Genomic DNA, 12,705 nt, shown 5'->3' with positions numbered 1-12,705 from the left:
CATTTTAATCCGTTGTTTGACGTATTTATGTAGTCATCACTAAAAATAATGAAATCAATTTTTAAAGCTGTCACCTGTGATGTATTATGTCATTGATTTTAATATGTGGCTTGTGGCATGATATAAGCCTTTCACAATTACGCTAATGAATATGTCAGCTTTGATTAACTATCAGATGCTCAGTTCCTGTAATTACAATGGCTTGGTTCTGTGGACACAAACACACACACACACACACACACGCACACACACTCACTTTCTCTCCACTCAACAGCTTCTTCATCTGCATGCACATCTGTGTTTGCAGGTGGAGCCATTCCTGCCATATGAGTACACCTGTGAGGGGATGCTTGAAAGAGTTCATGCCTACATTCAGAACCAGGTGGGTCTGAAAACTCAGCAGGCAGCTGGTTCGGGTCATAATGATGTGCTAGATGTTATTTGTTGGTGCATATGTTGCCTCCCAGCAGACCGGGTCAGTCACAGCTTGGCGGTGTGAGTCGAACATAGAAATAGAGGTGAAGTGTGAGCTGGAACCACAAGATTAATTGTTCAGTTGCTTGTTCTGGCTCAACTACTGCGGCGGGTAACACCCTTGAGTAACCTGTGGTAATAAATGAGCAGTTCAGTCATTTGTGACTGGAACTATTAAGGCTTAGTTCATCAATAACACTAAATTAGCATTTTGATCATTGCTACAAAGTTTAGGTGAAATGGCAGTCGGTGTCCAATATGCTTCTTGTACCGTATGTGTTTTTTATTAGATTAGTCAGGCAGTGTCATCTAGTGTTACTGTAGTAATTTTTCTTTCACTAATCGCTAATCAAAATCAGCATGTATGAATTTGTCTTTGGCTCCGGCAGAAAAGTGAGTGTAGTGTTGTTTCAATTTAGATTTAGAGACACATTTATATCAGAAAGCTCAGGTTACAAACTGGAGGTGTGGAGTTTGAATGATGTGGGTATCTACCAGGCTAATAAGAAGATGCTATCGAGTTGCAGAAAATGTAGGATCAAACGTCTTCGGTGCTTGACTCATAGAATGGACTAGAAGTCAGGAACCTTTCCACCTGTGCACAATCGATTTTGATGTTCCTTTTTAAGAGGTTCCTTTTGGAATTTTCTGGTAAACAAAGTGTCTGTTTATATTCAGTATTGCTCATCAAGACACGTGTGTGTCCTTGAGCTCGAACAAACATGTTCACACATTTTCTTCCTCTTAAAACATTTGCAAAGCTGATTGTTCTTAAAACCTGCATTGTTTACATCGATGTATGTGGAATGGCTGAAATGTGCATCGTGTCACATGTGTCATCTCTTATCGCATCATGTTATGGTGCACATTAAAACCCATATTGTCGCCTTGATAGTACTCACAAAATCCATAAAGAAAAACGTTTCTCATTTTCAGGAGATTATCCACTCATGAAAGCATAACTATGAATATTATATTCCATTTCTGCCAGTATATCCCCTTAAATCCTTCACACTGGACCTTTAAGGCTTGTTTCGACTCTTTCCAGTGAGGACCGGATACTTCAGGGGCAACTGACTGAACGCACGGGCCACTTACCAAACATGAGCTTTTCCAACCCCCTACAGTCTCCCCATATTCAAGAACGTGTCTTGATGGTTGTAAACACAATACTTGGACAGAATATGAATGTGGGGAGGAGGCGTAACATCTCAGCATTAGAATGGAGGGTGTGTTCGCCTCTGCTCATTGTGAGGCCTCTCAGCTTCTTTATTGACAGGAGGGGGGGATTAATTGGCTCTTTTCTGAAGCCTGAACTGATTTGGAGGAGCTTACCGTTACATGTTGGACCCTTGTTCGTGAGCAAGCCTGTTGTGTTTTGAATAGTTTCTTCTGGAGCAGATGCACACCATCTAAACCACAGTGTTAGTCACTGCGACCTGCTTACCTTGCAACTGGAGGTGTAAAACGGCACAAGGTCACCTTCTCCTTAAAGCATGTTATGTCCATTGACTTGATATGAATTCAACAAATAGACTTCGTTATAATATTATACATTATATACTAGTGTATTACATAGACTGTACTATTAAAGGAGTTCCCTTTCTGGAACTTTTCAATTGCTCACAATATTTGTTCCTGCCCTGCCTGGGTCAGCTATTTAATCCTGTGCAGGCACCAGCTGTAAGCTTAATAGACTTGCGCAGTGACTAATGTTCCTCAGCGATGGTCCTCGAGGACATCGATGAAAGACAAAAATAATGCTCATACATAAACATGCAAGTTATCCAACCGTTCATTCACATAAAAGTTAATCAGTAATCAAGGTATGTTATTGGCCACTGTAATCCACGGTGAAATACAACCAATACCAAAATACCAAAAACACATGTATACATGTATACATGCATAAATATACTGTAGATTTACATGTGTTGTTGTCCTCTGGTGCATCTACAGTATCATACTGTGTCGGCTGGTATTATGTGTGGCAGTGGCAGGTTAAGGAAATGCATTAGCCTCTGCCTGACACCATCTCTTTGCTGGCTCACACACACACACACACATACACACACGCACGCTCAACGTGCCGTGACCGACAGTGACTGCCCGCCCGGCGTGGTCAGACTCCCAATCAGACTCTCAATCCCTTTCTTTTCTCCACTTTTCTTAACCTTTTCTGCACCCATTTCAGACTTTTACCAATTTTATTTCCAACTTCTCAAGTCACTCACACCTTTTTTTTTCTACTCTCTGACTCAATCTCTCGTCCTCGTTATCTCCCACAATAACTTCCTCTCACCTCCGTCCACTGACAGAGCTCCAGTCCCACTGTGACCCTCGCGCTGTATACGAGCGGCTGAATCTCTTCCCCTGTAAACGTCGTCTGTAGGATTTATGATGGCATTGTAATGGCATGTAAATGACAGCATATAAACAGCATATTGCATTAGGCCTTATTCCGAATGGAGCAGCTTCTGATTAAAACATGTGGGATATGCTGATGTTATTCGGCCGTTAGGAGCATTCTTTGCAGTTTATGGTCAGCTCTGTGCAGCTCTCTGCCCTGTCAACAGTTTACCAGGCTGTGGAAGAGATGCATGCACAAAAAAAAACAGCACACATTTCTGGTCAGAGGGAGAAAACACGCCTAAACACACATAACCTTTAAACATTCTGAAAGAATTGGATATCAGCACATTTTTGGATGTGTGCAATAATCACAACGCCGACCTTTTCCAGAAGGTTGTTGAACAAATGAAAGAGGGCGGCCGTGTTTGTTAATCGGAGCAGGCACAGCTGCAGGTAAATGAGTATATTACGGGATATTCATTTTCATTAGCCATGGAAACAGCTTAAAAGTAATATTGTTTTTTAAGAACATTTTGCGCCTGTAAATGTGTTCTTGCTGGGCTTATTGGGACACTGGAACAGAACAGAGCCATGATTAATGTTATTAGTAACACCTGTGCTTGTCTTTGATTTAGCATTGCTCAGTCTGTTGGATCATGCAGTGATGCTGAATAGCTCAGCTCAGAGAGGGTCATTGCCAGAACGCATGAATCAGTGGGCCAGAAAGTGCCACCTATGATTCAGGGGATCTGGAAACTGGAATTAGTGACACCTGGGAAAGCAACAGCTTCACTAAACCTGAGTCCAGCAGATGATCACACAAGTTCTCTCCGAAATGTGTGCTCATCTGACCACACGTTCATTCGTCAGAATCAAGTGTTACCATCAAATCTCCAAAAATAAGGTTTGTGTAGGATTGGAAATTTTCCAACTTTGATGAGTCATACTGGTAGTATCAGAAAAATGTAACTCTAGAGATGCTTTGTTAATGCTTAAGCCTCGTCGACAATGACGGTGATGATTACTGGAGAAAATAATGTTCCACTTTACAACATGTTATCATTTGGTTATAACTGCTAAACACCATGGAAAACCTACATAATTGTGTATTTTTTGTGAGAAGCACCTGGAATATACTGTTCAAAAACTGTTCAAATTCAATAGGAAAAGAAATAGAATTACAAACTGTAGCATCTCCACACACTTTTGCTCTTCATTTCTGTCTCTTAAAGGTGGAGTGAGTCATTCCGGAGACAGATTGTTGATATTCAGCAATTATCTCCTCACAGTCCGCTAAGTGTCCGTTGTGTGTGTTCACTAAAAAAAAAAAAATCTGGGTTTTGAACACAGCCCTGGCTCTGAAAATAGCAAAGAAACAAAGACGCTCTCAGGACCGAGCCACGCAAGACTATTCCAGCCAATCAGGTGGTGTTCCTGCTCATGCACAGGACAAGGGGAAGAAGAGATGAGTGGAAGAGAGAGGATGAATGTACATCTGACGTGCTACTCTACATATCTCCTTATATTCTTGATGGGCTCTGTGTGTGTGCGTGTATCATGGATGTTGTCTATGTTTAACAGTGGAAGTGCAGCAGAGATGGAGAGATTGGAGGTCTAGTTACTGCCTGCAGGCACTAAGAGCTTGTTTAGTAAACAGGTCTGGAGGCCACTGGGACATGTCAGAGAAATGTTATTACCTGGGTCTTATGAATAGCCCCAGCTGGAGGGTGAATCTAATCAGGGCTCTCACCAGTGCCTCCTGACCTTTTGCCTCCTGACCTCATTTGTTACTGGGAGGCATACCTGCATTCCTATCATGTCATCACGTCATCACGTCTGATGAGCGCCTCTTTTACTGTAACAGTTCTTTTCTTATTTCCTATAACAGCCACCCAGAAGTTGTATATTTTTTCTGCTCTGTACTGGAGGACTGTGTTTATTGTAGCTGACAGGTCAAAGTATTCACAATGTAACACTAAAACTATGACCAATCTGGGTCATTTTATCTTTGCACCTGCAGGACTTTTGCTCCCCTGAAGCACCGTTTCCTCCTGTAAACTCATCTGGGGCTTGGCTGGGCAGCCCTCCCAGTCCTTTCATTCTCCTGCCGAACTCCAGCATCCTAACCTGGGCCTCCAACAGCAGCTACTACGCATCCTGGCCACCCCTCAGCGCACTGCGGCTCTTGGCTTCGCTGCAGGGCCAATCGTGTGTGATGGCTTGCCAGAGTGCAGGACTAATCTGTGAACCCGCCTTGTATCGTTTCATCAACATTAAGGAGGCCTTCAACGCGTAAGATGTTTCCTCGTTAGCATGATTTGTTAAATGAACATTTTTTTCATTTCATCCTGTTGACACATTTTTCTTAGTGCTACTGAATCATTTCTTCTGCTGTTGAATGAAAAGTTTCTGAAATGTGCTGAAAAAACACACATGCTGTTTTTATATTTGACATGAAGATCTTTGGGTGTACATTTGGATGTGTTGGATTTAGTGACATCTGGCGGTGAGTGTGCAGATTGCAACCAGCTGAATAGCCCTCACCTCACCCTACGGTGGCTGCTAAAAACACGAAATACCCTCGCTCGAGCAAGTGTTTGGTTTGTGTTCTGAGCTACTGTAGAAACATGGCAGTGCCATGGAAGAAGATCGGCTCCCGATGTAGATATAACTAAGATAAAATTGAAAAGGTAACGAAAATTAAGATTCATATAATGACTCTCATGTCTCAGGTGATTATACACTAATGAAAACATACTTATGAACATTAGATTCAATTTCTGCCATATTCTGCCAATAGATCCCTCTAAATCTTGCACACTGGGCCTTTTATACCAGTGATTATGATATCCAGTACATCAGCTGTTCTCAAACACAAAATGAAACAGTTTTCTTGCCCAATGCACCATCACACCTCCTAAGGACCTTGAAAACAAAATAATGCACCTCAAGGGGCTCATCCTGCAACAGCACTAAATTTGACTAACATGGCTCATTTGCACTTCTCTTTTCACAATTATGCAGCAGCACAAAGTACAGAAGACAACACCAGCTCACCTCTTCCCTGTAATATTTCTCTCCATTCCTTGAGGTCCAAGTGGCAGCACTATAACACTAACATTAAATATATTAGTGGACTAATCATTGATACCCTCTGGCAGTCCTGCTAACATTAATATTAATTATGTTAGTGTGTGGCATTAGGAATAATAATTAATACCCTTTAAACTTGTCTTTGTTTCCAGGCTGGACTTGCAGTGTGAGGGAGTGGAGTTCGAGATGAATCACCTCTTCCCTGCCTTCTCAGCAGAGCATGCCGAATGTGGCCTGCAGCAGGATCCGCTGCTGTTCAGCTGTGCCGGCTCTAGCGCCAAGTACCAGCGCCTCTGCCCCTGCAGGGACTATCGGAGCGGCCAGGTGGCACTGTGCAGGGACTGCCTATGACCAGAAGAGGACCCGTGGATGGAGACTGTTTTCTAAGGCAGAATCCTGGCTGTCCCACGAGACTCTCTTTGAAAAGCAGAGTCTGTGGTGAATTGCTGTAAAACTTTGTTTTACAGCGCAGTGACTCTGCTCCATTACCTCTGACCAAGGGACCGGCTGCCAAAGTAGGTATTACCTCTCAGGGAATTGCATGATTGTACTTTGAATCTGGTGGGTTTAAAGGTTTCCATGGCTGCATTAGGACCACAGTCTTTGCAGAGGCCGTGATGAAATGTGTCTTGTGATGGACCAGTGACATTAGTAAAGAAATCATGGGCAATCAAACGGAGAGCTTCGTCGTTTCAAATGCTTGAATTTCACAAGTGTGTTTACTCAGTGTTGTGTGAGTATGTACAGTATCATAGTGGAGTTTGGATATTTGTACTAGATGCACCCAAAGCCATTTACACGGTGTTGAGATGTACTATTTTACATGTCCTGTAATGAATACGTTTGTATATAGGTGTTGTTTAATAAAACACAGGGGATAAAAAGATGTTGCCATTATTGACGACAGGATATGAGTGCAAATTATCATAATTCATTTTCTTTCAAAAAAAAAAGTTGAGTGAATTATAAGATATCATCCATCTTTTATGGTCAGTTTCATAAAGCGTGTGCGGAAATATCTTAATTACGTCTTTCAGCCTGTGATTTATATGCAGACGGCGCTGACTCATAGTCATTAGTTTGTAAAGCAGTCTTTGGATACAAGATGACAATCGTGTTCCAGAAGTATGGAGAGTCCTACATCCATGTTTTTTTTTGCCTCCCTCTTACTGAAGGATATATTTGTCTATAACACAATATTCTTCGACACTGTTCATTTGCTCTCACCCTCACAGAAGCTCACACTGTGTTGTGTTTTCTAGATAAACTTTCTATCAAAGCAGAAACTATTGTGCAAATTACAGAGGCAGACATCAACCTTCAGTACAGAGATGAGCTGCAGAATTACTGTACAGTGACTGATGGTTGGTAGCAGCAGATAAAATCACAGCTTTCTCAGCTCGCTGCAGCGGGGCATCATTTTGGTATGGGATTATAGTGTAGGCTGACAGACAGGGGCTCAGGGTTTAAAGCACGGGTGGGGAACCTCCGGCCTCCGGGCCGCCCGCGAGTGAATCCATGAATACAAAAAAGCAACACGGAAATACAAAAAAAGTCTCTAGACAGCAATTATTGTTTCAGCTATAATATGGGTCATATCCAGTACGACAAAGCTTCCCATCCAGTCCGATGGGCCTCACATGTGCACATCTACCATTACTTACCAGTGGAAGAGGTCCAGTCCGTCCTGAGAGTGATCATAACTTAGGTTTCTACTTCCAGGCAATGGGCCAAATAAATCCATAATTCATGGTTCATCTGTTCGACAGAATCAGATTATTGTCTAACCCCATCCTCTCTGCTCCGTGGATCCACCATCAAACAGCTCGACTCCCAGGCCGGACGTCCTCTGGAGCCGACAGCAGCGCACTGCCCACACTCTCCGAGGTAACGCCACAGCTGTTTAAGCCTCAAACTCAAACTCAACTCAGCCTTTAAGATTCTCAAACTGAGTATTTTTGTTTGCTCCTTGGGATCCTGAAGAGGAGTTTGTTGCTGAGATAAGGACTTATTCATTGGTAGTTGAGCTGTTGGTTTTGAATTGAGCACTGACTGCCTCCTTGGCAGAACTCTGAGAGCATTTTCTCCTTCAGTATCTAGTTATCGTTGTGGATTTTCCATGACTTTAGGAGTCTGCTCACACTGATAAAGGCTCATGGAAATAACATTACGCTTGTAAGAAAGTGAAAATAATCAACAATATGTTTAGTGTCTACTTGGAAAATGTGTATGTATTAATATCCTTTATACAATCATGTGTTCACAAAGTGGTGAACCTCCCTCCATCCTTGCTTGTGAACAGCTGGGCCTTTCCAGGATGCCCCTTTCATACCCAATCATGATACTATCACCTGTTACCAATCAACCTGTTTACCTGTGGAATGTTCCAAACAGGTGTTTTTAGAGCATTCCACACCTTTCCCAGTCTTTAGTTGCTCCTGTCCCAACATGTTTGAAACATGTTGCTGTATCAAATTCAGAATAAGTATATACTTACTAAAATCTACAAGTATATGTTAAAGGATTAGCAAATGATCACATTCTGTTTTCTTCACATTTTTCTGTTTTTTGAATCTGGGTTGTATGAGCTCGAGCAGTCGGTTAAACAAACAAAGATATCTTCTAGAATTCCCTCCTAAATGTTTAACCAGACAGTGTTTTCTTGCTGAGCTGCTGCACTGGGACAGCTGCACAAAGAGAGAATTTTGCACTGATAAGATGTAGCTTTTGAAAGATAGCTGGTTGATGAGGCTAACTCAGACTGCTGAAGCCTCATTTCAGCCTTAGCTGACATTTAGGATGCCTTTCTGCTCAGTGCAGGACTGTGGACTCCCCGTCTCTCACAGTATAATTGTGTTAGACTTCCAGTTTGAAGAGGAGGAACGATTACACTCGTTGGGACCCAAACTCTGCTGAAGAACATTAACTTAATCCAACCTCAGTTGTCCTTGCTGGTCCACACTGGTTGTCTTTTACTTCAATAAAAAAATAAAAATTTGTCCATCTGCTTATGTTTTGTTGGCAGGTGCCATGATGCATTGACATGATATTAACCACTTCTTCTGTGTTGCATTCAGGGACCGCTTGGAAGAACGTGTAAGTCTACTGTTTTATCACTGAAAATGAATTCCTTTTTTGTATTTATGAATTGGTTTGGTTTCCATTTAGGTCTTTACTGTGAAAGAGTTTTCAACACTAAAAAATCACAGTAACAAAACAAAATTATTGCTTTGCAGCTCTGTTTCGATATCACCACTTTCAGTCTTGTATAATGTTGATTTTTCTTCCAGCTGTGTCTTTTCGTCTCAAGATGTGCCTCTGTTTTTTCATTAAGGTTTCTTCAATAATTATTAGACGTTGGTCTTTTGTTGGTGGTGCTACCTTCCCAACGCTCCTTGTAATGCCTTTTTTCATGCTATTAACGGTATTTTAACCAACTATCTGACACTTCCCCATAAACTTTCTTCAGAGAAATTACTTGGAGATAAAGTAACCTTTATAAGGGACTTTATATCTCAGAATTTGTTGTAGCACTTTATCATTTACCATCTCCAAAGAAAGATTTTTCTGTCATTTCTGAAAAACAAAATGTGACATTGACATTGAATGATCCACTCTCTCCAGCGTTTCTGACATGTGTGTAACTTATTACACATTAGAGACACAGATGGGATTTTTCCATGAGTTCAGCGTATCTTCCACATGTTTTGCACATCCTCATAAGCAGGTAAAGCTTCATGATGCACACTGATTGCTTTCTGAATTTCAATTTGACCACATTCTGTTTCTCCACAGTGTGAAATATGGTCAGCGATAGCAAACAGAACAGAAGCATCTTGTAGACTAATTATTTCTTGAAAGACGGAGGCGTGCTGCAGATTTGTTGTGTGGGCAATTTATTCGAAAAAGAAACATCAAACAAAAGCTGTGAAAAAAAAGATTTGTGATGATTAACAATGTCCTCCAGTTCAGTCACAACAATCATGTTGTTTTTGTGTTCATATAACCAATCAAGATAAGCGTTTTGCCTTGATTCGGTGCTCTCAGTCACAACTTGAAATACTGTTTAAATTAGGTGGAGTGTGTCATCAACTGTGCTTCATAAGCAGCTTCAGAGGCAAATATACGGATGCATTCTCCGACGGAAACTTTCCAGGTACATCTCCACTGTAATCTTTCTCTCCCCCCGTTGGTTTTGTTTGTGTGGGCTCCATGAATAAAACCAATAAGTGAGGCTGAGCAGTCGGAGCTGTTTTAAATCACCTTTACAGATGGACATTATAATATGCGCAAGAAATTCTGCAATGTCACTAAAGTCATTATCAGGAGCGCTGCCGCTCCACAGAAGCCGAAACTCCACCAAGATAAGAGGATTTTAATGAGACATCCTCAAAAGACAGAGTTCGAATTTGCCAGTTTTCATTTAATGATGGCGCTGGTGTCTCTTTGACTGATAGTACGGACTTTTTCAAAATATGCTCAGTCCTCCTCTTCAATTTCTAATCTCTGAACTAATATTGAACTTTCTCTTTTTCCTCAGAATCTGATGGAAGAATATACTGTGTGTGTGAGGTAGCTGTGCTGAGGAAGGCTTTGAATCTTTCAGGGCTTTTATGGTGAGAATTCAAGTGTTGAACAATAACCTCTGGAACTTCAAGTTATAAAGAAATAAGGAATATAAATATACCACTTCAGAGTGTACTGAAGTGCTGCACCCAAGTACTTTGCTATTCAGCTGCACAGAGAAAAGCTCACCTCTAGTGTAGCTTTTCGCCACTCGGAAAGTTTCATGAATTTCCTGGAAAGTAAGAAAGAACTGCCATAGGCCTAGTCCACACATATACGGATATTTTTTCCTCTGCGTTTGGGCCTCTCGTTCACACACAAGCTGAGTTACAGCTGGTGTGGAGATTTGGGCATTCATGCTGCCGTCGGTTAGCACCCTGAGCTGATTTCTCATGTAGCACCACCATCTGATCATTTGCTTTGCCAATTAATAATATTCCCCTTTGCATCAGTTATGCTGTGTGTTCAGTACTGTGTTAGACATTTTACTGACTACACAGCGCCGTGTGCATCTGTGTTAGCACTGACGTTAGCATTTCACTTAAAGCACTGCTGTGTGCAAGTGCTGTATGACACCTCACAGAGCTGTTAGCATGGCTGTAGATGTTTAGTCTTCTTGTGATGTAATAGAGAAGAATGATCCTTTCACACTATATGCTTTTAACAGAATAATAACCGGGCCCTGTCACATCTACACACATGAATGGATTGCATACTGTGTATTGGATCCACACAATGTAATGTATTGACCATAAGTGGGACAAAGTGTGTTTGTTGGTTGATTCAGCAGTGAATGCTACCAGAGAACAGCTCTCACAGTGTGTTTTCTTCACTAAAGATTCAGACAGCGGCCATGACGTAGTGTGATTCATGGCACAGCAGACCACCTTTTCTGAAGAGAGAGGTCACGCAGACTAGGATAAATGACTTTTCTCCACACACAGCAGACATCTTCATTCCTCCCGCCTCACACTCACACCACAGTGCCTTCCCCGCTCGCGCCCTGCTCTCTTTCAGCTTATCCAGATTCCTCTTTCTCCTTTTTCTCCTCCCTTTACTCAAGACTAAAATTATTTCGTCATTTATTCCTCAGATGATGAAAACTTCTCCATGACCAGTTACCACCACTTTACGTTAGTGCTGTGCATTCGTTACTCCTCTCTAATCACTTCTCTCTTTTGCTCGCTCTTGTCTCGCTTTGGTGTGTGTGACAGAGTGGAGACTAGCTGCCTTCTGCTCGCGCTGCCCCACCGCTGCCTCCCACAAAGATGAATGCATCACACATAATGACTCTGCTGCCCCGCTCTTTGTGTGTGTGTGTGTGTGTATGTGTGTGTGCGTGCATATTGTATGCAGATGCCTTTCTCCAATAATAATAGGTGTCTGAAAATCTGACACTCTCATAGACTTAATGGAGTGCGCCTGTTATGACTAAAGAAGTGCACTGTGAAAGACACATTAGTCAATTTGAGAGAGCTTATAATGATAGAGTTACAGCAGCTTACCAATAAAGCTATGCAGTCATATACAAATCTTTGATAACCCGTAAGTGATGGGAAGAAAACGATCATCTGCCTGTGTTTGCCACCTACCTTCTCTTTTTTCACTCCTCCTCCTCGATCTCTGCCTGTTTTCAGCTTTCTCGCCCAACAACTGTTAATGTCCGAAATGCCCAACAGCTGTTAAAAACAGCTGATTACTCTTGTTATCATGTCACTTCACTCTGTGAAAATGTTGTCTTGTAATTGCACTCTTGCTCATTTTGCAGATTAATTGGCTGGTTTGAAAATTTAGCTTGCTTCGCTCTTCTTTTTGTATTCCCCTCGTCAATTAAAACCCACTTGAGGTGAGCGCAGAATCCCACTTCAGCTTCAGCAATCACTGCTACTAACATTTCGATTGCACTTAACAAAGAGAATTGAGACTTGCCAGAGGTCTGTGTGCCTGTATTCGCAGGACTGGATGTGTGTGTAGCACCTGAGGTAACAGATTGCTCATCATTTGCAGAGAGCTCTGTTTTTCTATGATAAGACTCTCCTGTCTACCACGGTGGAGTCAGCTTTGTTTCAGAAGCATCACAGGTAGGTGTGAGGGGGCAGTGCAAACAGAGCACATATCGAATCACAGAGGTTCATGTTGGTTTTCAGCCTCACACCCTCAGAGAAGAAGAATATATACTGTATATACACACCAACTCCCATGGATGCTGCTTAAAGATAG

The 12,705-nt window shown here is 41.9% G+C and overlaps 1 protein-coding gene across 1 annotated transcript in view; it reads left to right on the top strand.

The window, feature by feature from the left end:
* The window catches only part of mgat5b (alpha-1,6-mannosylglycoprotein 6-beta-N-acetylglucosaminyltransferase B), a 51,575-nt gene extending 44,779 nt beyond the window's left edge, over nucleotides 1–6,796 (top strand). Inside the window, exons 16-18 of the mRNA XM_076753371.1 lie at nucleotides 308–382; nucleotides 4,847–5,118; nucleotides 6,072–6,796. Coding sequence (XP_076609486.1) covers nucleotides 308–382; nucleotides 4,847–5,118; nucleotides 6,072–6,270 — 546 coding nt within the window. The 3' untranslated portion in view covers nucleotides 6,271–6,796. The remainder of the gene's footprint in view (nucleotides 1–307; nucleotides 383–4,846; nucleotides 5,119–6,071) is intronic.
* Nucleotides 6,797–12,705: the final 5,909 nt, after the last annotated feature.

This window comes from Chaetodon auriga, chromosome 16 (genome assembly GCF_051107435.1).
Source record: "Chaetodon auriga isolate fChaAug3 chromosome 16, fChaAug3.hap1, whole genome shotgun sequence".
In the NCBI taxonomy this organism is placed as follows: domain Eukaryota; kingdom Metazoa; phylum Chordata; class Actinopteri; order Chaetodontiformes; family Chaetodontidae; genus Chaetodon; species Chaetodon auriga.
Note: the sequence above shows the minus strand (reverse complement) of the source record. Positions and strands in the feature narration are given on the sequence as shown.